Source organism: Ammospiza caudacuta, chromosome 7 (genome assembly GCF_027887145.1).
Source record: "Ammospiza caudacuta isolate bAmmCau1 chromosome 7, bAmmCau1.pri, whole genome shotgun sequence".
Classification (NCBI taxonomy): Eukaryota; Metazoa; Chordata; class Aves; order Passeriformes; family Passerellidae; genus Ammospiza; species Ammospiza caudacuta.
In genome coordinates, this window is record NC_080599.1 from 45,374,925 (window position 1) to 45,400,824 (window position 25,900).

General features: G+C 40.3%; 1 protein-coding gene across 1 annotated transcript; it reads left to right on the top strand.

Annotated features, from left to right (window-relative positions):
* The first annotated feature begins 146 nt into the window (after positions 1-146).
* HOOK1 (hook microtubule tethering protein 1) lies at positions 147-22,538 on the top strand. Its single transcript, XM_058808207.1, has 22 exons — positions 147-226; positions 4,399-4,484; positions 6,046-6,118; positions 6,429-6,479; positions 7,432-7,564; positions 8,207-8,274; positions 9,508-9,570; positions 10,158-10,241; positions 12,817-12,983; positions 13,583-13,723; positions 14,822-15,023; positions 15,902-16,012; positions 16,305-16,392; positions 16,471-16,522; positions 16,941-17,081; positions 17,651-17,738; positions 18,062-18,096; positions 18,641-18,723; positions 19,151-19,251; positions 19,599-19,700; positions 20,364-20,432; positions 20,611-22,538. The coding sequence occupies exons 1-22, from the start codon at positions 176-178 to the stop codon at positions 20,767-20,769; spliced, it is 2,148 nt and encodes a 715-aa protein (XP_058664190.1). The 5' UTR covers positions 147-175; the 3' UTR covers positions 20,770-22,538.
* The last annotated feature ends 3,362 nt before the right edge of the window (positions 22,539-25,900 follow it).

Genomic DNA, 25,900 nt, shown 5'->3' on the forward strand with positions numbered 1-25,900 from the left:
GATTTGTTAGACGCGCTGTCACTCCCGGCCTCTGAGGGCAGGGGCGGGCGCTGAGTGGTCGGCGCTGGCAGCGGCCCCGCCCCCGCGGGGACGCGCGGGCGGAGCGGAGCCGCGGCCGGAGCCTCCGGAGCGGGGGTGGCCTGAGGGCGGGGGGGACGCGGCAGCCGCCGCCGCCATGGAGGCGAAACCGGCGGACCCGCAGCTCTGCGACAGCCTCATCCTCTGGGTGAGTGGCGCGGGGGTTCTGCCGCCTCTGGGGACCCTCGAGGGCAGCGAGGAGGCGCCAGCGGCGGGGGCTTTTCCCTCCATCCTTCTCCCTGTCCCTCCGGCCACCCCTCCCTGGGTCCCCGCCCGCGGAGCGGGAGCTGCGGCTCGGTCGGGCACGGCCGCGGCAGCGGGGCTGCCTGGGACGCGCTGCTCACAGCCAGCAAATGTTCCCGCGGCACCCTTGAGTGTGGATGTGGCGGTCGGAATATCCCGTGGGCCCAAGTGCGGCTCTCCAGCGGTGGCTTCAGTGTGGAAACTGCTCGGCAATTAACACTATTAATAAATAAATTCAATTAATTTGAATTGACAGGCGTAGAAACCTCAGAGTATTTCATACCGGCTGGTTAAAGCGTTTATTAGTCAGGCACGCCACGCCTGGGTGTGTGATGTTACCTGTGCCACAGGCACCTGTTTGGAGCTGCGGAATTGTTTAGGTCGGAAAAGACTTTTAAGGTCATCGAGTACAAACATATTTGTTAAATTCATCAATTCCTCTTGTTTCCTCTTTGTCTTTCTCTCCAGGCTTCTTCTGTGACCTTGTCTGTAACTCTGGTTTTGCAGGTGCAGTAATTTCGGTGACAGGGAGCTCTATGAAATAGAACTTCTGTGTGAAATCTGGGCAGGGAAGGTCTCAGTTACCTGTGTGAAGGGTTTCTCTGGAAATAGCAGGAGTTTTGCCTCTGAAGTGTAAATCATGGAGAGAAGGGAGTGTTTTAGAGGCATTGTAGAAATCCAGGAATGAAACTGGTAAAAGTAACAGGAGCAGCAGTCTAAGTAGGTGTTCTTGATTTCTGCATGGCAGCACAGAAGTGTTAATGAGTTAAAGTCTATAATAAGTCACTGATAAACAATTTCTTATTTTCTTTTTCCTCCTTCCACTTTCCTTTTAGTGACACTATATCACTGTATTCTCCCAAGGTTTTTTTGCTGTCTAGAATTTTGGTGGCCTTATGTTGGATATCTTTTGTTATTTAATCTTTCTCTTTTTTTGGGCTCTTTAACTTTGTATTTTCCCCTCAGTAGTCAGGTGAGAATAACTCCATCGTGATTCAATGGCAAAAAAAATCACTGCATTTTTTCCCACAAAACTCCTGTCAGCAGTGCTGAATTCTTTTATTTTTCACAATTCCTGCTTTAAATATTTCTATCCTAATTGTCATTTTTGGCGTGCTCACAGTGCAGTAGCTATAATCACATCATGAATCTTAACGGAACCTTAACTGGCCTTAAACTGAACAATTGTGTCAGTGTAAAGGAAGACCCAACCCTATGTTCAGGATTTCTATACAGCACTCAGCAGTTGCATGTTTTTAGATTTAGCACCCTATTTCTCGGACCTAGTTTGCAACTTAGAAACTGATTCTTAACACTTGGATGTGTTTGAAACATCCCTTCACAATTTGAACTTCAGTGTGAATAATAGGGAGAAAAGTGATGTGAGGAGAGGGGGATGGAGTGCTCTGTGTTTGGAGAGAAAAAGGTTCTTTAACTCTCTGCTTCTAATGGCTTCCCAGTTTATTTACTCATTAATATAGCAAACAGATGCTTATGATTCTCTGTATTGTGCTGCCAGATCTGGCATTTTCCTATTTATTTCACCAAATGCAATATTAGAAAACATTCTGCGTCCAGAGAAGAGAAGATTCAAATAAAAATGTTACCTGTTGTTTCTGTAGCCCAGGTGTCAATGAGTTTAAAGTTCTGAGGATTTTACAGGAAAAACATAAAGCAGCTGAGCTGAATTATAGGGGTAATGTTAATGAGTATCCATGAAAATTTGACTGGGTAATACCTGCTATGGTGGAACTCACAAGCTGCTGCAGAAACAATTTTCTAAGTTAGTTATTTTTCCTCTGTGTAGAGGAATAGTTAATTGGGTGTTTTTCAGTGCTGAACTACCTTAGCCTCCAAAGCAGGGACTGGAGTTATGGCAACATCTTAAATTGGAAGCATTTTCCACTATAAATGCACTGCTTGGCCTTGGCACCACTGGTAATGTTCATTCTGTCCAGTGGCTGACTTATTCTATTAATATACTTGGTTTCAGCATGGCAATGTTTATTTTTATTTTAAAATCTCTTTGATTACTCTGTAAAACCTCTGTCCCTTGTGTGTGTAATCTGGGTGTGAGGTGGAGTAACTCAACCCGTCATTGTCAGGGAAGCTGAGGGCACACCTTCCCAGGTGGATGGGCTGATTTCTGCTGGCACTCTTTACACTCATGTTTCATCTGCAAATGTTTGGTGGTAGAGCTACAAAATTAACTTTTCAGCTGTATATTGGGAGAATTACAGCTTTGTAATGAGAACTTTGAGAACTTTTGCTGTAGCAGCAGGTGGCAGAGTGCATTTGGGGTGGGATTCACAAAATGGTTTTCAGCATGAGTAGCAGCCTATCCTTGGAGCTATATTTAGTAAAACTGACAAAAAGAGGGAAGAAAGAGCACTGCTACAGTCCTGAAGTCTGTGGCTTCTTTTTCCAGCCTCCTCCCCACGCCTGCCACTTTCATTGGTTTTGCAAGAACAGTAAAAATCCATTTTGATGAAATGATTGGGCTGGCATGAGGTTTGGAGAACCCATAATTAATATCTCTACTCTCTTATTATTTCCAGGTCCTCATGCAACTTTTAAATACATAGAGAAACCTAGACTGTCAGTTCTGCTTTTTGCTTAATTTTAATTAGCTGTTTCTATTCTGGGAGATCATGCATAAAGCAGTGTTGCATGTCAGGGTGTTCTAAGGCCTTGTTTATCTGCCCTAACAGGCTCAGGTGAAAAGGTTGCACCTGTGTATCACAGTTTCCTTGCTTTATGAGGGGCATATCCAGATGGCAGCAGCACAACATTGTGCCATAAAACTCTGGATTTGGGAAGCCCAGCCTGGAATGTAAACTTGCATGCCCGTGCTTGTGCTGAGGCTGCTGGAGCAGTAGAAGCCAGGGCTGTCAGGCAGAGCAGCTTTGGGCTGTGCTGTTCCACTTAATCTTTTATGTAACCTATGAGGGATTACTGACTTCTCACTTCCTGTAAAACAGGATTTAAACCCACTTTTTAAATTTAAAAAAATCCCCTTGCTCTGCCTATTTTTCTCTTGGCTTGACTGGATTCTTCCTGAAAGAAGCAAACAAGGACTCAGAATTATGGTCACTCTTCTTATAAACACAGAGTGGACAAAAACTACCTGAGATTCTCTCAGCTGAAAACTGCTTTTCCATCACTCTGCTCCCAGTAGCTCCATTTCCCAAGCACAAGGTCATTCTTTACCAGGAGTTCTGAAGCAGCTTGTGTTGCACAGGATGTTTGGGAAAGGCCTCTTGCAGAGGACAGGTAATTTAGGACATTGTAAATACACTAAATTTAAGAAGTCCATTTCTGCAGTGAGCAGGATTTATAAGGATTCATACTTGCTCCCATTTATTCTATCTTTTAGTAGTACTAATAGTAAATTTTCTGTTTTGTTTCTTGTGGTAAAGAAGGCTCTTATTTTTCTGAGTAACTGTGATGAGCTCACCTGTGTATGGAAATGGCTCTCTCATCTAGAATAATTAGTTCTGAGTTGATTGTCTTTGGAAGAATAAAATATTACAATTCTAAATATGCAGCTAATTCTGTCAAAATGTTGTCTATAAGCTTGGGGATAATTTGAAAAACATCCCACAATATTTAAAACAGAGTAACATTTTAACATTGAGGTAATCCCATCCTATTTCTGTTACTAAGTTCTTGTAGTAAAAGACTGGATTTTTTTTTCCTTATCAATTTTCTGATAACCTTATTGTGATGCTGGTTTTTTGTTTAGGTAGTTATGTCCAGAACTAAGCACTACAACATAATTCAAAGGCTGGATAAATATGACTTCGGTCTCCCAAGTTATCTTTCCATAATCTGCTTCACAAGAGAAGGGCTAGCATGAAAAAAGAGAGCGTGGGTGTTCCTACCAACTTTTTAAGCTACCAGTCATAACAGTCACAAGTGTTGAGAAAATTGGGTTGGCTTAAAGTCTGTGTGGTTCAAAAAGGATTTCAGGTAGAAGGACATCTTGCTAAATGGTTGTTCCTGAAAGGGGAGAAGGAAGATGGCAGCTGATTTATTGTCTGCTGAAACTAAACCTGTTTTATTCCCCTGTTTTAGCTGCAGACATTCAATACAGCTGCACCCTGCAGGGATGTCCAGGACTTGACTAACGGGGTTGCCATGGCTCAGGTGCTTCACCAAATGTAAGTTGATTCTTCAGCTGGAAGAGGAGGGATTCAATTGCCTGAGGTTTTTGTGTTTGACAGATATAGTTGCTTTTAAAGCAGGCAGAAATTCAGAGTGGACAGTTGATAACAGAAGATGGGTTGTGCCTTTGTATTGCTGTTTTGGGCATGGTATCATAGTTGATTAATGACGTGGTGGGAAAGATGGTGAGAAGATGTACAAATACTGCAGTGTTAAATTCATACTTGGGGATAATTGGGCAAGGATGACATTATCTTCTTCACTTTTCCCATCAGCACTCTTTCCATGCTTCAGGCAATGTGTTCCTTTTTGGAATGAGAAACTAAAGATTCCAAAGGCATGGCTTTTTGTTCTTTTCTTACTGAGGTTGCTCAGTTTATTTAGATTTAAGTTCTGGGTTTTAAATGACAACTTACTATTCATGTGGAAGACAAGAACTGTAAAAGTTCAATTGCAATTAATAGTTAGGAATTATTTTACTTTTGATCAGTTGTTCTATTGGTGTGCTGAAGATTGGTAGTCTGAGTGATGCACTAGTTTTGAAATTTGCATAGAGGGTTGAAATGCAAGTCTTGTTTAGAAATAGTATCATACTACAAGTCATCACTGCAATTTTATTGTTATTGTTGGTCCAGGTAATTGAAGAGAAGTCTGCATTACTACCTCAGGTTCAAAGTATCATTGTGTAATTACTAAGAAGTTACTTCAACACTATCACAATCCACCTCCCCCACCCCAAAAAAATGATCTCAGAAACTCTCCTGTCTGTTTGTAAAGATTTTAAATGTACTTTTAAAAGACAGCTCACCCTTTTTCTGGACATGGCAAAAATTGATTTAGGGTTTGCTGAGAGTTGCTCCCCATGTATTTTGGGTGTTAGGCAGCCACGTGCTTTGAGCAAACTTCTTGTCACCAAGCTGGTTCTTGTGCAAGTGGGGATAATGATTGTTCTTTATTAGGTGCTTTGAGACCAGTGAATAAACAGTGCACTGTCAAAGTTAAATATTGTTAAATATGCTGAGTGTGTGTAACACCTCCCTCAGCAATTTATCCTTGGTTTATGCTGGCAAACTGAATCCCCTTCTGCCCAGGGGAACCAGAGATATACAAAATATACAAAATGCCAGTAGTTTAAAGGGTTTTCCTAATACATGCCTTTGACAAATTGGAGTCAACATTAGTTAGTCCAGCCTACAGGAATAGGTACCAAACATAATGTCAGCACTAGTCAAAAAAAAAGATGTTTCTTTACCTCATTATGGTTACTTTATCAGGTATAAAAATTAGTAAATAAAAATCAGCATGACAAAAGCCTCCACATCCTTGTGCTCCATCCATAGCTGGCTCAGGCACACAGAGAAATCCTCCCAGCCCTGGGAGCCTTAATGCAGCCAGCAGCATGGAAATCTCCTGTGATATAAGTTTACCTTGCAATCCCCAGGAATTCTTGCCTTGTTAGACACTGGAGTTCAGCATCAGATGATTTAAATGCTGGGAATTTGCTGTCTTATTTATTTAAGTCTGTGCTCATTGATTAATAATTTCATTTTATTTCAGAGATGTTGCCTGGTTTGATGCATCTTGGCTCAGTCGCATCAAAGAAGATGTTGGTGACAACTGGAGAATAAAGGTATTTAAAACTGAAAATAATGAAGTTTGTGGGGTTGGATGTTGTGCCTGTCCTGAGATCTGGCAGTCCAAAACCTAGAGAATTAATCTCACGCTTTTCAAGGATATTTTAAATGAGCTTGAATAGTCTGTTGATAGTTTAAGAGCCTTCCAGCATTGCTGGATGGGCATTTTCTGCTGTGATATTTCTCTTCCTATGTCCTCTCGTAGAGCTGCCTTGTAACCAATTTTATTAGAAATTATTATTTGATTTAAAGAGAAGTAACATTTTAAATAAAATTATAACCTTGTCTTTCATGTACAACAACTAGTCCAGTAATTTGAAGAAGATACTACAAGGAATTATGGACTACTATCATGAGGTATGGAAAAAATTTACTGTTGTTGTTCTCATCATTAAACACAATGATTACTGCTCCCCTTGACTCAGCCAAGTAGGAAAAAAACTGTAATTTGTTCTGAGGACCTTTTAGGCAGCAGATGCATGATAATTATCTATTAAGTGGGAGGTCTGAGTGAATATGAAATTAATTTGTGCAGGTGTGTTTTAGATGAGGCTCTTGGAGTACAAACTGGGAGCCATGTCTCTGCCCAGGTGAATGCTGAAAGAGCTGAGCTGCAGAATCCTGTTGACTTTTGTGTGTGTGTTCATGTTTGCTCTTGTGTAGAGAAGTTTTAATCCTGTTGTACACAGCAGAACAGACTCAGCAACCCCAGTGTAGGTTTTATGATATTCAGTGGGAAGCTGGGAGCCAAGATAGGAATCCTCCTGTTCTGTCTCATGCAGGGATGAGTACAGTAGCCATAAAAGGCTGTATTTTGAATTTTAAAAAAATTGCTGAATTTTGTATTGATGTGATTACAGTTATGTAATGGGTATGGTTTAAAAAAACTTGCCAGATCTTGTTGTGGCTTCCTGGTCTTGCTGGGCTGGGCTGTGACACCAAGAGCCAGGCCCTGATGTGCTGCCAGTTCTGACCATCTCTGGCAGGCCCAGAAGCAGAACTTGTTTAAAGTTATGAGAAGTTTTGTTGAAGGATTTGGAAGCAACTCCATCTGGAAGTGTTATTAATTCCTTTTCCTATTATGTTGGTAAAATAAATGAATTCTCTCATATGTGGGAACTGTCCAAATAACTTTAACTGTTGTCACTTTTTCTTGTAGAAGTGCTCAGTTAACTAAACCTGATAACATACTGCTAGGGCATTTTCTCTGGCTGGCTTATTGAGCCCAGATTTCCTACATGATATCAGATTTTCATGTTGAACAAAAGTGCGAGTCTACTTTTTCTTATAATATTATTTTTTTTTTCAGTTCCTGGGTCAGCAGATTGCAGAAGAGCTTATTCCAGACTTGACCCGGATATCTGAGAACTCAGATCCCACTGAACTGGGCAGGCTCCTGCAGCTTATTTTGGGTTGTGCAGTCAACTGTGAGAAGAAACAAGGTAGGCACTACCTTAACCTGCTCAGCAAACAGCAGACTGCCTCAGGTGATAGTTAAGGTGGAAAAGATGTAGAAACTTCTCTTTCTTATTTATCAAGGTTGTTAATTTACTGAATGTCTGTTCTGAAACTGGAGTTCACTTAAAAGCAGAAATTCCCTGGGAAATGTCTGTGAATAAAACTCAAAACTTTGTTCAGAGTAGGTTTAAAAATAGAGTCTGAAATGTGTATGGTCTATTCATATTGTTAAAATATGTACTGAGACCTATTCAAATGCAAATATAGCAAAATTAAATTAAGTCCTTAAATTAGAAACTGCTTCTCTGCCTGCAGAGGCTCAAGACTGAATTGGTTGTTTTCTCTCCCTTTACCAGAACTATTCCTCCATGCTCTGATGACATCTCTCCTTAGGCAGAGTATAGATTTGTCCAGTTAAGAGTTTATAATCTTTTGTGCTTATCTGCCATATTACTGGATAATAATGATGGTGGTTAATGGTACTCCTCTGTACAGAAAGCACTACTTGTTTTGAGGGAGCTTTATGGATACTAGATTTTTCTGGATCTTTCAGCAAACAGTTTATCATTTTACTCAAACCATTGAGATGACCATTGTCATGAGTCACTACAAATCCTTTTTCACAGAGCACATACAGAATATCATGACCCTTGAAGAGTCTGTTCAGCACGTTGTCATGACAGCCATTCAAGAGGTAGGTAGCAGTTCATAGCCTGATGCTGTCAGTTGAGAAGTCCAAATATCTTTTTGTTGACCTCTGTGAATTTTTTCATCCAAGCAAAGGTCAGGGAGAAGTATAAGTACTTTCCTAAATTATTTGGGAGGTTTGGGGCCAAGAGACCTTAAACCCCAGCCAAAAGGTTTTGGTTTTAGACTCATGGTGCCCAAACATACAACAAATGCTTAAGAATTTTTTGTTCCACACAAGAAATGTATAGAGTTGCCAGCCACTGAAACTGTTAGACTCTGAAAGTTGGTTAGACTCTGAAATTGTGTCCCAGTGCTGTAGTCTTGGTCCCAGAGTTAAGCTGATTGTGTTTGTGAGGTTGCATTGTTCTGACAGACCATTCCAGCCTCTGACTTAGAAGCTTGCAGCTGCATCTCTGCTATTTCTGTCACGGTGTGCTCCTCCTCCTGTCTTAATTTGTTCTTGCTTGGATCATCTTAGTGATCCAACTCACAGCTTAGCTCTGCAGTCACTGGCTTTTGAGAGCTTCAGGAGTGTGAAGCAGAGTGTGGAGAGAGGCAAAAACTAAACACTGATTGTGAAGAAAAGGTGGTGTGTAATTGCACCCTCATCAAGGTAACAGTGGAGTTGGTAATAAGCTTTATAACTTAGATTTAAATTGTCTGTATAGTCTTTAAAGCTGTACTTGTCCTGTTGGTAGAAATAAATCCATAAAGCTTGTGTTTGTTGTCTTCTGACTAAGTAAACTTTCTAGAAGAAGGTCTGGAAATAATTCAGTAATTTCTGAGAGGATTAAAGCCCTTTAATTGTTGGTAAATACACACTGTGCATCTTTGTATCTGAGAAGTAATGTTCTCTTTGTTTGTTTAGTGGCAATTAATCGGACACAAAGAAATGTGAAAACTGTTAAATCAGTGGAGTGAAATCCTGTCTTTTGGTTCACTCCAGTTTGACTGATTAGGGGGTGGCAATACCTTCAACACATCACTCATTCATCCAATACAATGTTACTTCAAACTTGATTAATTTTGAGAGGAGGGAGGTGAAAAAATCGTCTTACTGGAGATCTGTTTAAATCTTTTACCAGCCACGAGATGAGGAGGAGCACTATTAATCTGTTTTGGTATATTGAAGGGATGCAATAACACAATGGAAAATACAGTTGGTACTCAGTAGACAGTGAACTCACAGATCTATAACCTCTAATTTAACCTTTTTTCCTGTGGCCTCTCTCTGTAGCTCATGAGCAAGGAGGTAACAAGTGCTTCCCCATGTGATGCATCAAGTGAAGTGGAGCAGCAGGTAATTGCCTGATCTGTGTTGCTGTTGTAGATCAAGCCTGAACTGTAAGTTGGTATCTGGCCATGCCTTAAATGAAGAAATGCTGGTTTTCAGTGCTAATTAACTAAAAAATTAAGTGTTATTCTATAGCTTCTTTAAAAAACGCACAGTGACTGCATGGGGTGAAACTGGTCAGTGCAAACCCACATTGCAGGGAGGGGTAGGGGTGCACCATCAGCATTGTCAGGCTGAGTACTTCAGGTTATTTTAAAGGAGTTGTGAAAATTCCTGATAACCTGAACACTACAGGATGTTGCACATAAAATGAACTTTTCTTTCAAGGCATATGAAAATGGTGACAGCACATTCCTGTGTTGTGCCTTTAGCCTAAGTTGTTGTGTTTCAATAATTTACTTTCTAAGCGTGATAATCAGGCAGGTGAAATGAGCAGGGACTCTGATCTAGCAGAGTGTTTATAGGTTTGTGTGTCAATGTGTGCACCCAGCAACAAACTTAAACAATGGGTGTTAGCAATTGAGGCATTTTAGAAGCTGTAACTGAGTACTTTGAATATGGGCCATAGTGATTGACTGCCTTATTTTTGAAAGCTTAAAAAAGCCTTGGAAGACCTTGAGGAAGCACGAGCAGAAAAAGAGGAGTTGGCACAAAGATGTCAAGAGCTGGATTTGCAGGTAAGAAACAGTCAGTTGTTTGTTTCTTGAATATATAGTGGTGATGCTATTAAGATGCAGAAATTTTTAAGGGCAAAGTGCATTTTGCATTTAAATTTTGGTGAGAATTTGTACCTGCTTGTGGGAGAAAAGCAATTATTCTGTGCTCCAAAATGCAGTTACTGGAAGGAGTTTTCTGATGGAAGTGTAAGCTGAGGCCCTGTGCCAGCTTATCTCAAAGGTTCTTTGTCTCAGGTTAATGTTTACCATTAGTAGCAGGTAGTGTTAAAACAACCTTATCATGGTATTAAAAATTGCCCTTTTCATTCTTAGTCCTCTAGTCTTTTGTACTGAGTCCAAAAAATCCACTTCATGTCATAAACAGTAATTAGATTTAATCATAGGAAAATCATGCTGTTTCAATAGGAGTTGATGAATGACAAAAATTCATAATTTATCTAAAACTTGCTAACTTTTTCTCATACACAATTGCAACATTGGAGGAGATTTCAGGATAAAAATAATGAAAACTAATAGATCCTTGCTGACATTTTCAAACAAAGCTAATAATAGGCCTATTTTTGTTTTTAATGGATATTGCAGTTAATCAAGTCACTCTTGAGAGAAAGGAATGAGGACTTCATGACAATAAAGAGAAATTTGCATTTCAATCAACACTTTAAAGAAAAAATCACTTATTAGCCCCTCTCTTATGGCACTATAATCTGAGAATAGAAAGAGTTTTATGTGGGAAGGCAATTCCTGTCAGATTTGGCTCTGCACAAAGAGAACACTGGGGTGGCATCTTCTTGGAGGAGCCAGAGGGCTGTACTGGCTGTGAGAGCCTCTGGAAATGAGCACCCACAAAAGCAGAGGCCACTTTTACATTTCTTGCTGACAATGACAACTGTAAAAGCAGAATGCTTGTGTCTAAAGCAGCTCAGAACTCCTTGCCATGCCCAGGAAGCCACTGCTATAACTGAGTTGATATTTAATTTTCTTTTTTTCTTGAGGCAGTAGTAAAGCTTCCTGGTGAAAGCAGGGATGTAAAAATGTTCGTGAGAAGAATCGGCAGGAGAAATCCCAGGTGTTCTCCTGTTCTCTCTGGCTTTTCATCCAGAATTCTCAATTAATTAATCATAGGTGATGCAGAGCCAGTTGCTCATAACATGGCATGGGGCAGGTGAAAGGTGTTCAAGGGAAAGGTACTGAAAATAAACAGATGAGTTGATGACAGCACAGCTCTGTAATACTGTGATGTGTCTTTAAACCCTCTCATAATTTCTGTTGACTGTGACACCACTTTTGCTACATTGAAATAATTAAAAAAGAAGAGAAGGCTACCAGAAGGCAACTGAGAAAAGATGTAAAACTTGCTCTGAGTTGTGTATCATAGTATGATCTTTAGGGTTTTTTTTTAAGTCTGAGATGAGTGATGTTTCAGGATTATTCTGAAAGTCTGAATGTTGTGCATGCTTAAGGAGTGGCTGACCCTTGAACAGGAGGCTGAGCAAGACTCAGATGTGCTCCCTACTCACAGGTGTTTTGTGCGTGTAAATAGTAAATGACATCTGGTACATAAAAAGGAGTGAACCTAGAAAGCCAGCACCTCATGAAGTGGCAGATTAATCACTGTTTGACTTTTACATCTGTTTGCCTGATAGATTTTTAAATTATGATCACAAAGAAATTGTTTCTTAATATTGCATACTGTAGATTATATCTGTTTAATGTCATCATGTTATGTTTTATTTTATTTTATTTCTTTGAAGCCGTAATATTGACTTGACGCTTCTCATTTAAACTAATTCTTAATAAATTCACTTGTAAGGTCTCAGTCTTCCTTGATATTTTCCAAGAGTATAAGAAAGGTAGGTTTACTTTATAATTCAGGAAAACATAACCCAAAAAGCACATTGTCCCTGTTTCAGTGCAGTCGACTAACACATGCTGCGTGCTCCTATGTTCGACAGGACGTTAAAATTAACACAGCAGCTTTCACTAGACAAACTTGAAAGGTTCTATCCTCTTAATCCTTGTGGCTGTGAGGCTGGCTGCTGTGAGTGCAGTGCTGTAGCCCCTGTGCTTAGCTGTGACATGGGGCAGCCATGTGTGCTGCCAGGGTTGCATGCTCGCCCAGGCTGGCCAGGCTGTCCGTGCGTGTGCGCTTGGCCCACCCCGCTTCCCGCAGCCATCCCCGCTCAGCACGGCAGCCTGGGCTGCTGGCCACGCCCTGCTGCTTCTGGTTGTCAACTACAGGCAAGATGGACACTTGTTGCAGCAGCACTCGGAGTTTTTTGTACGGCGTCCGTGGTGTTTTTAATGGAAGTAGCAGTTTCTCTCCATATCACTGTCTGCCTTTTTACCGTGGTTTCAGTTACAGAAATTTGTCTTTTTATTTAGAGGGACTTTTCCTTTAGTGCTTCATAACTGTCATACACTAAAGCATCTGTATGCTCCAGTGTGCTCTGTAAACTACATTCTAAAACTTCTAAATGCTCAGCCTTTTTCGTTAACTAATTTGCTGATGTATTGTTGTCTTGCTTCACTACTTTGGACAGGTCTTATACTATTCATGCTGTTTTATCTGTGCTAGGTGGCTGCCCTCCAGGATGAGAAAAACAGCTTGATGTCAGAAAATGAGATTATGAATGACAGACTAGAGCAATTAGACGACTCTCTTGATGATCCAAATACCATGGTTGCAAAAAAGTATTTTAGTGCACAGTTGCAGCTGGAACAATTGCAAGAAGAAAACTTCAGGTATGAAATTATTTCCCCCCAAAATCTCTCACTAAATCTCTAATGGACTCTGAAAATTGCTGGTACTATTTGAGGCTTTTCCATCTCAATTGCATTAAAAGCTGTCTAGTGCTGTCTAAGCATGTTTTAAAGGCAGTCCTTACATTTGAAAAGAAAAAGAATCTGTTACTTCTTGTATAAAGTATCGCTTTGTAATTGGAATAGCCCTCTAATACTTCCAAAAAGGGAAGAATGTGATGGAAGGCAAAAAAATGAGTGCTGATTTGTGTGTCAACAGATCAAAAGCTAAACCCCCCAACACCACCATGTGTCTCTACTGAACTGATTTATTTTTTTCTTTAGTCTCTCTCTATATCCATATGAGGAAACAAAATCTCTTTTCATGTGATTCCTTGATACTGATGTGATAAATTTGTAGTGTGCAATGCATTTTGATTTAACAGGTAGACAACAAAATGTTACATGTCTACTGTAAAATTTTCCCAGCTACTTAAATCAGTATTTTCCTTCTATCTTGTTTCTTTTTAGTAATTCTAGTACTAATGAAACTGTGCAATAGTGATGAGTTCCTAACAAAAGTACTGGTTTTGATCTGGTAGGCTTGAAGCTGCAAAAGATGATTATCGTGTCCATTGTGAAGATCTAGAAAAGCAATTGATTGAGCTGCAACATAGAAACAATGAACTGACCTCTCTGGCAGAAGAATCAAGAGCCTTGAAAGATGAAAATGACATTCTCAGGTAGGTAGCAGAGAGAGCTCAACACACACACACATTAGGATTTAATGGCTAAATCCAAGGATTTGTATGTAACAGGATTTTTTTGAGGTGTTATTTCTGCAGATGTTACCTGGATGAGCTCTTTGGCTAAGCAGAGGTGAAGTGCAGGCTTTCAGGGAAAGGCTCCATTGTTTGACAAGGATGACACATGGAATTTGAAGCAGAATTAATAACTACAGAACTTAAGCTTCTTTGTATGAGACAGAAAGTGGAAGTTCCCATGTACAAAAGCATATGTACAGCTAGAATTTTAACCTAAGTTCTGGTGTCAGCATTCTAGGCCAGATTTAGGTTAGTGAGATCATTAACAAAATGAAGGTGAAACACACAGTAACTTCCATGAGAATTTAATGTAACATTAAATTCTTATGGAAGTTAAACTGTATTAAATACTAGACCACCCAAGAAATATCCAAAATAAATTGTATTGTGAAAGCAGATCTGCTGTTCATAAAACAATATGAATAAAAGATGGAAAGAAAAGTGGTTTCAGGTGTTTAACTTAGTGGTTCTTAAATAACATCTGAAACAAATCCTAGCTGTAGATTTTTTCCATTATTTTCTTGTACCAGCTTCTGGCGAGATACAAATGCAGATAATAAACACAAATATTAAAATTAATTTTAAAAGTATGGTCCCAATGGTTTTCACCATGTAGATTTTTTTTAATGATCAGCTGACAGTTCTTGAGTGTATCTGCCAGTGATCATTTTCACAGAGCAGTTATGTTCTAATTCTGAATAATCCCCCAGTGAGAACATACCAGGTACCAGTATTTTGAGTGACTGTCTAGCACAGGATGTTGTGGTGCCACAGAATTCCTCAGGGATATTTGACCCACTAACCCTTGGTATTATTTCTGGCGTGTGACTGTCAGTCTCACTTGAAGGCTGGCTGATTTCAGTTTTTACAAGCAAGTTTGTGTCAATTATACATTTAAAAATAAAGCAGTGAAACGTAACTGCTGCTAAGCATGCCACATCTCTCTTTGAAAACAGTGTGTGTCAGCAGGGTGTGAGTTTTGTAACATTTCCTTGTGGTTGCTATTGACACCTCCAGGGCTACTGCAGACAAGGCAAGCAAGCTGGAGTCGACAGTGGAGGTGTATCGGAAGAAGCTGCAGGACCTGAACGATTTCCGCAGGCAGGTCAAGTCCCTGCAGGAGACCAACATGATGTACATGCACAACACCGTCAGCCTGGAGGATGAGCTCCGGAAAGCCAACGCAGCACGGGCCCAGCTGGAAACCTACAAGAAACAGGTAGTGCTGCACTTGTGTTTGAAAGGTTCCCGTTTCCCCAGGTAGCTGGGAACACCCTAACAACCCTGCATTGTCCTTCTGGAATTTCGGAGTTGTGAAAACTCCTTGATACCCTGCGGTTCCCTTGTGGGCTTTTCCCTGTTTGTTAAACTTGCAGGCTTAATTGTAGTTGCCCTCTCAACTGATGTGAGAGTCCATAGTCTGCAGGCTTTTCTTCTTTACTCTGACTGAGGTAATTTGTGTGCCTGGGAGAGGTTGTTCAGCTTTTACTGAGATAATTTGTGTGGAATTATAGGATGGTTTGTCTTGGAAAGGGACCTTGAAGATGATCTTATTCCACTGCCATGGGCAGAGGCACCTTCCACTGTCCCAGATTGCTCCACGCTCCATCCAACCTGAGCTTGAACTCTTCCAGGGATGGGACACCCACAACTTCCCTTTGAAATCTGTGCCAGGGTCCCACCACCCTCACAGTAAAGAATTTTTTCTTAATACCTGATCTAAACCTGTTCTCTTTCAATTTGATCGCATTCCCCATGTCCCGTCACTACATTCTTATATTCTCATATTCTTACCATTCTTCATAAAAATTATAAGTTTTATTTTAATTTCCGTAGGAATTTAGAAAGAGTTAAATAAAAACAAAACAGAACAAAAAAAAAAAAAAAAAAACCACAGAAAAAACCTCAAAACCAACCAACCAAAAATCAATATAACCCCCTCAAAACACAGAGGCCCCCATCCCATCTCTGCCTCCTTAAGATTGAGAAACCAACTGTTTTATTTTGGCTGAATTGGGCAGGAAGGATTGTCTTAATGTAGCTTTTTAAAGTAGCATCTTGCAACATTCCTATGCTAAATAAAGCTTTTATGAAAAGGTCCAGGAGCTTCATAACAAACTGTCTGAAGAATCCAAAAGAGCTGATAAGCTGGCGTTTGAAATGAAGCGACTTGAAGAAAAATATGAAGCTTTAATGAAAGAAAAAGAGGTAAGTCCCTTTAAGAGTTTATTTGAGCACCTAAATCTCTCTCAGATCCTCTGCATGAGGAGAACCTTCCTGGAAGTAGTGCCACCATAAAAATGAAGTTTAGTGCCCTGTGTGTGTGCATTCACATATAAAACAAAATATAGAATCTTCGTATTATGAAGGTTGGGAAAGATCTCCAAGATTGTCAAGACCAGCCTAAATTTGCATGTGTCATTATTACTTCTGATTAATGTTATTTGGTGTTAAAAGTGGTGCAGCCTGACCTAATTCTATCTCAAATGTGTCTTGTTAGAGACTGATAGTGCAGTGTGATGCATTAAGAGAGACCAATGAGGAGCTGCGGTGTGCACAGATGCAGCAGGATCACCTGAGTCAAACAGGTACTGCTTTATCTTCTCTTTTATTTGGGTTTGAGATTTCTGTAAGTGTGCTGCATTAAACCCCTCATGTGATTTCAGGTGAAAAAAGCCATGAGAATCTTGCTGCTGAAATTCTGCCAGTGGAATATAGGTGAGATCCAAAAGCTGAGGTTATTTGGGATGTTCGTAGGTGGGGCATGAAAATGCCTCTGTGAAAGTTCAATATTTTCATCAATGTGATTCTTTATCCCACTCCTTCCTTTGCCACCATATAGGTGTTAATAATTATTTCCCCACACTAAAATTTGCTTTTTTTCTTTAAGCCATATCAGATTGGTGTGTATAAATCTGGCTTTGGAGTGACAATTTAAAAGTCTGCTCATATATCTTAAAGTTTTCAAGCATTTTAACTTGCCATTTAATAACAAATTGCATTGTTACCCCAATTGCATCATTAAGTACAACTTGCTTGGCTCACTTTAATATTGGGGGAGTGAACAGGACTACTTCTTCCTCCTCTTAGTCACCTTCTTAATTAATAGTGACTTTTTTTGTTGTTTTTGCTTTAGGGAAATGTTTATTCGGCTGCAGCATGAAAATAAGATGCTCCTGCTGAAACAGGAGGGATCAGAAAATGAACGGATTGCTGAGCTCCAGGAAGAGCTGGAGCAGAAGCACCGGACAGTGAACGAGCTGGAAACTGAGAAAAGGTGATGGGGGAAACTGCACCTTAAAATACAGCAAAAATGATCTCTGGAGTTTTTAGGGTGACTTGTACATTACATCTGTAGTGTAGGAACTTTTTCTTTCACAATAAATGAAGGATTGTGAAGCAAGGAAGAAGCAAAGTGGTTTAAATGTGGTAGATCTGTGGGTACCATACCCTGAAGGAAGTGCTGCTTACAGGACACTCTCCTTCAATCTGAATTATTCTTGGTTGACCAAGAATGGATGTGAACTCTATTTCTAGAACTTCAGACTGTTAGACTGTGGGTTTTCTATCAATGAATGATAAAAAAATTTACTAGAAAAGGAAAATTTTTGATAGTTACGTTTTCTCAAAACTTAACATGACAATAGGAATTTCATTATAAAATATTCAGTAAAGCTTCATGTGTTTGTTTCTGCAGAAGTTCCAGTCACACTAAAAGCATTTGAAATCAGTTTATTTGTGGCTTAAGTCATGCTGGGTAGACCCTGTGAAAAACTAATGAAACAGAAAAATCTGCCTGTAAACTATTTATTTAGATGGGCAGTAATTGAGTTTTGTTCCTAAAAGGCTCAATGAAGAGCGTATCGGAGGATTACAGCAGCAGATTGAAGATCTGCAAAAGACTTTACAGGAGCAGGGATCCAAGACTGAAGGAGTAAGTGAAACATTTTGCCACTTTTGTTTCAAGTCCTCCAGTTTGGCATCAAGTCCTTTGTTTAGCATCTTATTTTTCAGTGTATCTGAGGAATACCTCCATATCAACTGCAGTTAACTTGAAAAGCTCCTTGTGATTCCTTCTATGGAACTGTAACCCGTCTGCTTTACTTTCAAAGTCCCTGTTTTTATCATTCAATAGATTTATTTGCTTTGGCTTATTTAGTTGTGCTAAGTATTCTTGGCTGATTTGTAAGAGCCCTTGAATGTTGCATGGTATGAAATACTGAAATACAACTGAATTTTAACTCTCTCCTTTCACAGTCCAGCAACCTGAAGCAGAAATTGGCAGCACATATGTAAGTAAGGCACATGCATCCACAATAGCTTGTTTATGCTAAATAGAGCACAGGAAATGGTTAAATCTTGGTAGGGATGTCTTGTTTTTCTAAGCCACTGATTTGAGAATTATGCATAGAGTTAAATATTGGTGTAAATATAGTTTTGTTTACTCTGACCATGATCATCTCGTCGTAGTACCAGTACCACTTCACTGTCTCTTCATCACCACCTGCATTTTAACTGTTCTGATTCTACAACAGACTGCTAAAACCATCACTCAAAGTGTATTCTACTCCTCTGAAATATTTCCAGCCCTGTCAGCAGATGTAGTTCTTCCTAAGATGATGCTGGAGGGGCTTAATTGTTAATTTTCCTAGTTTTAACTAAAGTAAGATCAACTCAGAAGTCACAACTTTTATGATATTAATATTTCTATTCAAACCTTCTATATATGAAAAATTGCTGGAGCTTAAAATAGTCATTTAAATACTTCTGTCAAGAAGTATATGCTTCCAGCTGTTAAACCTGGAATTATTCCTTACCCCAGCTTTCCATTCACAGGGAAAAGTTGAATGAGGTTCATGATGAGTTACAGAAGAAGGAGGCTGATCTTGCAGAGCTCCAGCCTGATGACAGTCAGAACCGTGAGTTGTGTTGTGGTTTGGGGATTATTTTTTTTTGGTATTTTTTTAATAAGACTGTGTTAAGTTTCTTCTGAAATGATTCCCATAGCCACTGGATTATGGGATAGTTGTCTGGATGAGGCTTTCTGCTGCAGCTTAGCTTTAAATCTGACCTGAGGGGTCTGGAGGGGTTCTGTGTGTGGTGGTGGGCAGGGAGAGGATCCTGGGGGGGGATGAGGTTTGTTGAACAGTGCTCTGCAAAATGGGATTTCAGGGTCAGGTGGGACAGCTGAAACAAAGATAAGAACTTAAACCTTCTAAACTTGAACTTCTAGCTTCTACATTGCTCTCTGTTTGAGGGATAGTAAAATCAAAAGAACACAGAAGCCCTGAAAGTACCATGTCTGTTTTTATTTTGTATGTCTATGTTGATAATTTCTGTAAACAGCCCAGAAGATTGGAGAGCTGGAAGCAGCTTTACGAAAAAAAGATGAGGATATGAAAGCAATGGAAGAAAGATATAAAATGTACCTTGAAAAAGCAAGGAATGTGAGTGGCATGTTTCTGAGCATATGCATTCCTCCCTCATAAATTGTTAAACAGATTGAGTGTGTGTGTCCCCACTTCCCAATTAAAAGCAGTCGCTGCAAATTGCATTTTTAGTCACATGTTCAACTGCAGTCAGTTAAATCTGAGAGAATAAACAGTGTTTATTCTGAGGTGCTGGCTGAGCATGAGGTGCAGTAAGCATTCCTTTGTACCCTTTGGTCTCTATTGTACAGGGTAACAGCCTGACCAGTGCCCAGCATGTTCTCATGCTCTTCCTTTGAGCAGGTGAGATGCAGAGCTGTTGAGAATCAAACTGACTTGCAATGCTCTTGTTTTGCCTTGTCCAGGTGATAAAAACCTTAGACCCCAAGCTAAATCCAGCATCAGCAGAAATTATGTTGCTCAGAAAACAGATACTGGAAAAAGACAAAAGAATTGAAGCACTAGAGGTAAAAATCTTACGTATTAAAAATAACTTCTAATATAATCTGTTTCTGATATTAGTCATTCAAGATGTTGTTGCCTAGTAATTCAGTAAAATCTGTCTGGCTGAAATTCTGAAAGGATTGTTGACAGTAGTCCAAACATCAGAAAAAAGTGCATTGAGTTTCACAGCAATATTGACAGAACTATTTGGAATAGTTGCCTGAGCAAATAAGAACTCCTCAGCATGATTCAGGAGGCTGATAGGTCTGACTGTAAATGCTGTGGCCTCACATTTCTTTTATGTATGAGTACAAGGGAGTATATTATATAATAGCAATTAGCCTGTCACTGGAGGTACATTCTTTTCAGGTGAAAAATTACTAAATTATTTATGGATTTTCTGATACACAGCAGATCTCTTGTGCATTTCCCCACACAAACCCTCAGAGTACATTTCCAAATTCTGTTTGTGTTTCTAACTGCAACTTGTGTAGTTCTACCTCTTCTTAAAACAGGCTGATATTTTTCTCTCAGTTGTTTATGGAAGTATCTTTGTTTATACTTCTAGGCTTTGTAGTTATTTGGTGTATTGGAGCATTTCTGCTGCCTGTGTTTATTTCACTCAGTGAACTGCAGCAAGTTTATGCAGATAAAATTTGTGGCTTAACTGAGATTTGTCCTTGCAGAATGAATACAAAATAGCCAAGCTACGTGACTATGAGGAAAAGCTGATTGTAACTGCATGGTACAACAAGGTGGGTCAAAAATCCACTTTTTGAAACATCTTTTGCTACAGGTACCAGTTAAGTCTTAATTAACCTAAGAAATACAGCGGGAAAAATTCTGTGTGCATACTAAGAAAGCATGAGGAGGATGGGTGATTTTTTTCCTTCTGTTTTTGCTGCTGTTGAAGTTGCTGTTTGCCTCTTGCAGAGCCTGAGTCTGCAGAAGCTGGGCATGGAAGCCAGGCTGGTGGGCAGCAGTGGCAGCTGCGGGGCCGGGCCCGGCCGCTCCTTCCTGGCGCAGCAGCGTCACGTCACCAACACCAGGAGGAACCTCACTGTTAAAGTACCAGGTGCAACATCTGATTAAACACCAGGACATGAAGAAGACTCACATGCTAAAGTGTCCTTAAATGTTTTATACCTTTCCACTTTACCTGCTTGATGAGAGAGGAGGTTAGAATGCTGGGCAGCTGCAAATGACAACATCAGAGCCTGTCAGGAAGGGATTAAGGTGATCAGCCAGAGGGTAGTAGCATGTAGTTTTTCCAAGTAGATTTAATAACTGCAGCATGTACAAGCACAACTTAAGAGATTTCTATTTGCCTTCAGATTATATTGTAAATATGAAATTTGGCACTATATATTTAAAACTTTATTTAAGTGGGTTTGGGCTAGAAAGTTGACTTTTATAATGGAAGATGTTATGCAAAGGTGTACTTCAGGAAACTGGCAATATTGGACATTTTTGCTAGACTCTTCTGAAAACAGATCTAAAAGATTGGTAACATCTTTTTAAAAAAGAGGTTTTTAGAGTAGAAAGTACAATTTTAAAAGCAAGAAAGTACTTGCATTTATAGAAGAAAATAAAGGTGTAGTACCAGTTGTTATGTAACAGAAGACAGGATTTGTTTTATGAGAAACAGAATTTCTCAGTTTATTTAAAAAAAAAAAAAAGCAAAGCTTAAGTTGGTGCATATATGCACTGAGGAAAACCTGTCTTTAAGATGAATTCACTTAAGCCAAAAAAGCTTGTCTTTTCCTGGGTAAGAAAAAAGCTATTATACTAACTCAAAAAGTCTGGGCTATATTTTAAATGTCTGGCATATTGGTATACTGCATTTATCTGCAGAAAGGGGATTAGGTGGGAAGTACCCCCATTTATTTCAACCTATTTACACAAGCCTGTGCATGGAAATTGTATTTCCTCTTTTTTAAACGTAGTTTCACTTGGCTATTCTGAACTAACTGTGCTAGGCAGAGGAGTGAGAGATGGCTGTGGCAGTTACTGGCAGCAGAGGTTGGTTGTTGGCAGGGAGCAAAGTGCATAAGCTGTAATAGTTTGATTGAAGATTAAATGGGGGTTGTTACCTGACATCTGTGTGCAGGAAGTTGCTGTCTTCCCCAAAACTTGTGACTTTATTTCCCAAATGTCTAACTCTTGTTTTGAATTGTAATTTTAGGAAACCTGTTAATGTCTGTTCTTTGCAAATGGTCTAGAAAAAGTTCATTATACCAATAGTTAAATAAAATAAAATTGCAGCAGCCCTTAAAATGAAATGAATACACTTAATTTAAGTATTTGAGGGTGCTGTACCAGACCACCATCTAATATAAAATTCAGCTGCCTGTGAGAATGAAAACACACTTGTCTTACCATTAAGGCCATCTTTGATTTGAGATCAGGGTTCAGCTATACAGAATTTAAAGTTTTGAATTGGGACCTTTGGCTAGTGTGTCATTTTGCCTGCCCCTCACTATAGCTTGTCCTTTAATTTGTTCCTTCCCCAGCATCTTAAATCTTTAATTGGGCATTGCATGTCATACCAGAGAAAAGGCAAGCAAGCATTCATTTTTGATACAACTTACTTAGAGTTGCTTCTTAGTTGTGGTGGTTGTTTTACAGTGCTGTATGTATGAATAGACATTCAACAGATTTCCTCCTTCACAAGGCATTGTTTAAAAGCCAGGCTCGTGCTCAGTGTGGCATGAGCCAGACACGTGGCTGTTGGAGAGTGTCTGTGGTGGTGTTTTTCAGGACTCTGTGCTTCTTGGGACTACCTCGTGGGTTTTGAGGTCTTTTATTGCTGCAGTGGTGTTAGTGGAGTTGGTGTTGTTAAAGTACAGTTGCATATTTAATTTGCCAGTGCTGTGGGTGGGAGGGAGGTGGTGGTGAGCAGTGGAGCAGCAGATTAAGGCTTAGCAAGATGCTTCCATTCCTGAAGTTTGGTATTTGGTGTGTTCTGGTGAAACGTGGAGCTGTTGCTGACGGTGTTGAGTGGGTCTCTTAACCCTCGTTCTTTGCAGCATGGAAACTTTCATGGATGTCCTTCAAATACTCATGTAGTTGGTAGGCTTGATTTGTTGTACTTCTCCCAGTAGTGGAGCTGTGTCAGTAGACTGTCAGGTGCTGAATAGTGACAAACTTGGAGCAAATGTCTTTGACTTACACTTCTCAAAACTGCAGACCCTGGGACCAAAAATAACTAAGAATCTCCCTATCATTTAATTGGAAGTTTGTCTTCTGACTAGTGGTGGAAGAATTTAAATCCTGATCTACAGGCAGGGATCAGCCTTTTTCAGGGCACAGCTGTCCCCAGTAATCATGTTGGGGTTGCCAAAATGAATCTGGTTTTCAGGTATTGGATGAAACGTTGCTTATTCGGGGCTTTTCCAAACTGTTAAGAGTGAAGCCTGTGAATATCACTCAAGGGTTTCTTTGGGACTGAGAACCTGTTTAAAACAGCTTTTATACAACTAGTTAATCCTGGGTTCTGTCCTCTGAACGAGGAACTGATGTGTGGAAATAAATACTGGAGTATAAGCCATGGTGTTGTATTGACTTCAGCTCATCTGCTTGTGCAGGAAGGACCATTAGGTCAGCATCACTTTAATGTTTGCTTCACCCATGTCAAAGCAAACAGCTGCTAAAATCAGTGCTGTGTCACAGCTGAGCTGTGTCCAGCATGCAGCTGCAGAGCCCTGGTATGCACCACGGCTGAGGCAGGAGGAACAGAGAGCCCCCTTGGCTCTCCTGAAAGGTGAATTTGTACCAGCTCAGTTCAAATGAGGTGAAAATAAATGAGGTAAAAAAATATGAGGTGTAACCACTGAACCCTGCTGAAGTTAAATGGCATTATTAGGAATTCATCCAGTTTCCAGTAAAACGGGTATTGTAGATCCAAAGAAACAAAAAAATATGTTCTGATTGACATATCATTTGTTAATTATTTTTTATGTAAGATTAATTACTCTGGAGGAGAGAAGTGTTTTATAGCAATAATACAAAATATGGACTAGTAGGTTCTTTTACTCAAGATGGGTCAGGCAGCAGTTTTGAGAAGATTCTTTTGCAACAACCTTATTATATAGTGGTTTAAGAAACGTTCACTGAAAAAAAATTTTCACCTGATTTTTTTTGTTCATTAAAAAAACATATATATATATATATGGGTATTCTATTTTCTATGATATACACTTACTTGGAAATAAGTAATATAAGCAATACTGATGTTCTATTTAGGTAGCCATAAATAGTTTAGAAATTAGAAAATGAAAACTGTTGTTTAGGAGTTGGTAGTGTCTAGTACAATAATTTTCTTACTTGTTTCTGTTTCCCCTTCCCCTAAGTTAAGGTTTTCAGTGTATCGGTGTCTACATCTTCTGTTTAAAACAAATGTAAACACTGTGTTGCATAGAACTCAAAAAATTGCACTAATTTTTAAACTTTCGGTTTTATTTTTTTCTTTGGAAAAAATCCTTTTATATTCACATAAAGATTTTTAAAATTAATTCTTTGGTGTCTTTATTCCAAGCTGTGTATTTCATGGTCCCTAGCTGGTGTTTCTGGGCAATGCACAAGCTGGTTCTGTATGTTGGTACATTTACACCACCTCAAATACCCTGTTTCAAGGTATTGTAAAGAGGGTCTGGATGTGGTGAGTTGTGCTGCTCTCCTCTGCTGTTTCCAGCTCATTAATCCCACCCAAAGCTGGCTCCCTCTGCTCAGCCCACAGACTGAGAGGCAAAGGGCCTTGTGAAGTGAAAATGTAAAACCCCTCTGCAGATGGGCTGTGGAGTGACTCAGTAATTATTGCTGCTGAGGAGGGTGAGGGTCTCTGCCTGTTCTCAGCCCCACCTGAGAGGACACAGAGGACAGGTACAGCTCTAAATCACTGTTGCTTTTGTTGGGAAAAGAAAACTGTCTGCTCTGTCCAGCCTGCTCTGCAGGTGATTTATGTGCTGCATCCTTACTCCCATGGCCAGATTTCATTCCCTGTGCACTATCCCTGCCCAGAAGTGCTGTTGGAGAAGACTGGCAGCCTTCAGCCCTCTGGAGTGAAGATCTGAGGATGAGGAGCTGCATTGAATGCCCAGTGTGGAAGGGCTTGTCCCAGAGGGGGTGAAGCCATTATGGAAGAACTGCTTTTCCTGCTTGCTGAGGCTGGACATAAAAGCAGTTTCAGACACTGAAACCACAGCATGCAGGTGTGTGAGGGAGAAGGGAAGGGAAGAGCTGCTCAGCTGTGCAGGAAGCCTGAGCTGAGCTGAGCTGCAGGATGTGTTCAGTCCTGACCCTGTTTGCATCTTCTGGCAGCTCTGAAGAACCAAGCAGTGCAGCAGGAGCTCTGTGTGTTCAGGTGAGGAATGTCCCTGCAAGAGGAACACAGGATTACAGCCCTGAGTGCAAAGGAAAGGAGGAGCTGAGGTCAGTCACATGTTGGAGATAGTTTAGGTGGAGGGGGCAGAATATTCAAGAAGCCTGTGAAATGCATTCTTCTTTGCAATTTAACTAACTGAGCAGAGGCCTATGGACGAAAATTTTGGATAGAGCAGCAGTTTGGGAAAGGAATGGGAATCTGAGCAAAGCACTGGGGGGAAAAAGTACCACAAAAGAGTCATGACACCTGTGCACTGGAATTGTTTTGGGAGTAATGCTCACACAGCAGAAACTTACCACTGTTCCCCAGTCAATTCCAGTCATGCAGCCCACTTGCAGCCTTCCCCTTCTCTCAGAGAATGAAAAGAAAGGAGTTCAGGTTTAGCAAGTCAATTTACTGTCTTCTTTCTGCTGAAAACAGATGTGGGAGCCCTTGCCAGCAGCAGGTTGGAGGGCAGCTGGCATGAGGAGAGGAGAGGTGTAGGGCTGGGGCTGACCAGGTTCTCCCTAGGAATGGCATGAGACAAGTCTGCATTTAATAAATGCACTGGTTTGTGTCCCACCATGTATCCTCATTTCTCCACCTCACTGGGTCTGTAAAACAGCCTCAAGTTCCAGAAGCAGTATCTCAGCCCAAACTCTTGTTCCCACTGGCACAGAAAATCAGAGGAGGTGGCAGAACCCACCCAGCCAGTGCTGAAGGAGCTGTGCCAGAAGCTGTGTTCACCTGGGAGAAATTTGCTTCCTCTAGGAAGAGGTGAGTTGCACTCCAGGGAAAACTGAAAAGAGGAAAAGATTGCTCTCTGCTCATTTCCTCAGCAGCAGAGCTGGAGGTGTGTGT

Bases quoted from the DNA above. Each gene is read 5' to 3' on its own strand.
- HOOK1 (XM_058808207.1), top strand. From the start codon at position 176: ATGGAGGCGAAACCGGCGGACCCGCAGCTCTGCGACAGCCTCATCCTC. The intron at 6,480-7,431 runs GTATGGAAAAAA...TTTTTTTTTCAG, and splicing joins TTATGGACTACTATCATGAG to TTCCTGGGTCAGCAGATTGC. The intron at 16,523-16,940 runs GTGAGATCCAAA...TTTTTGCTTTAG, and splicing joins ATTCTGCCAGTGGAATATAG to GGAAATGTTTATTCGGCTGC.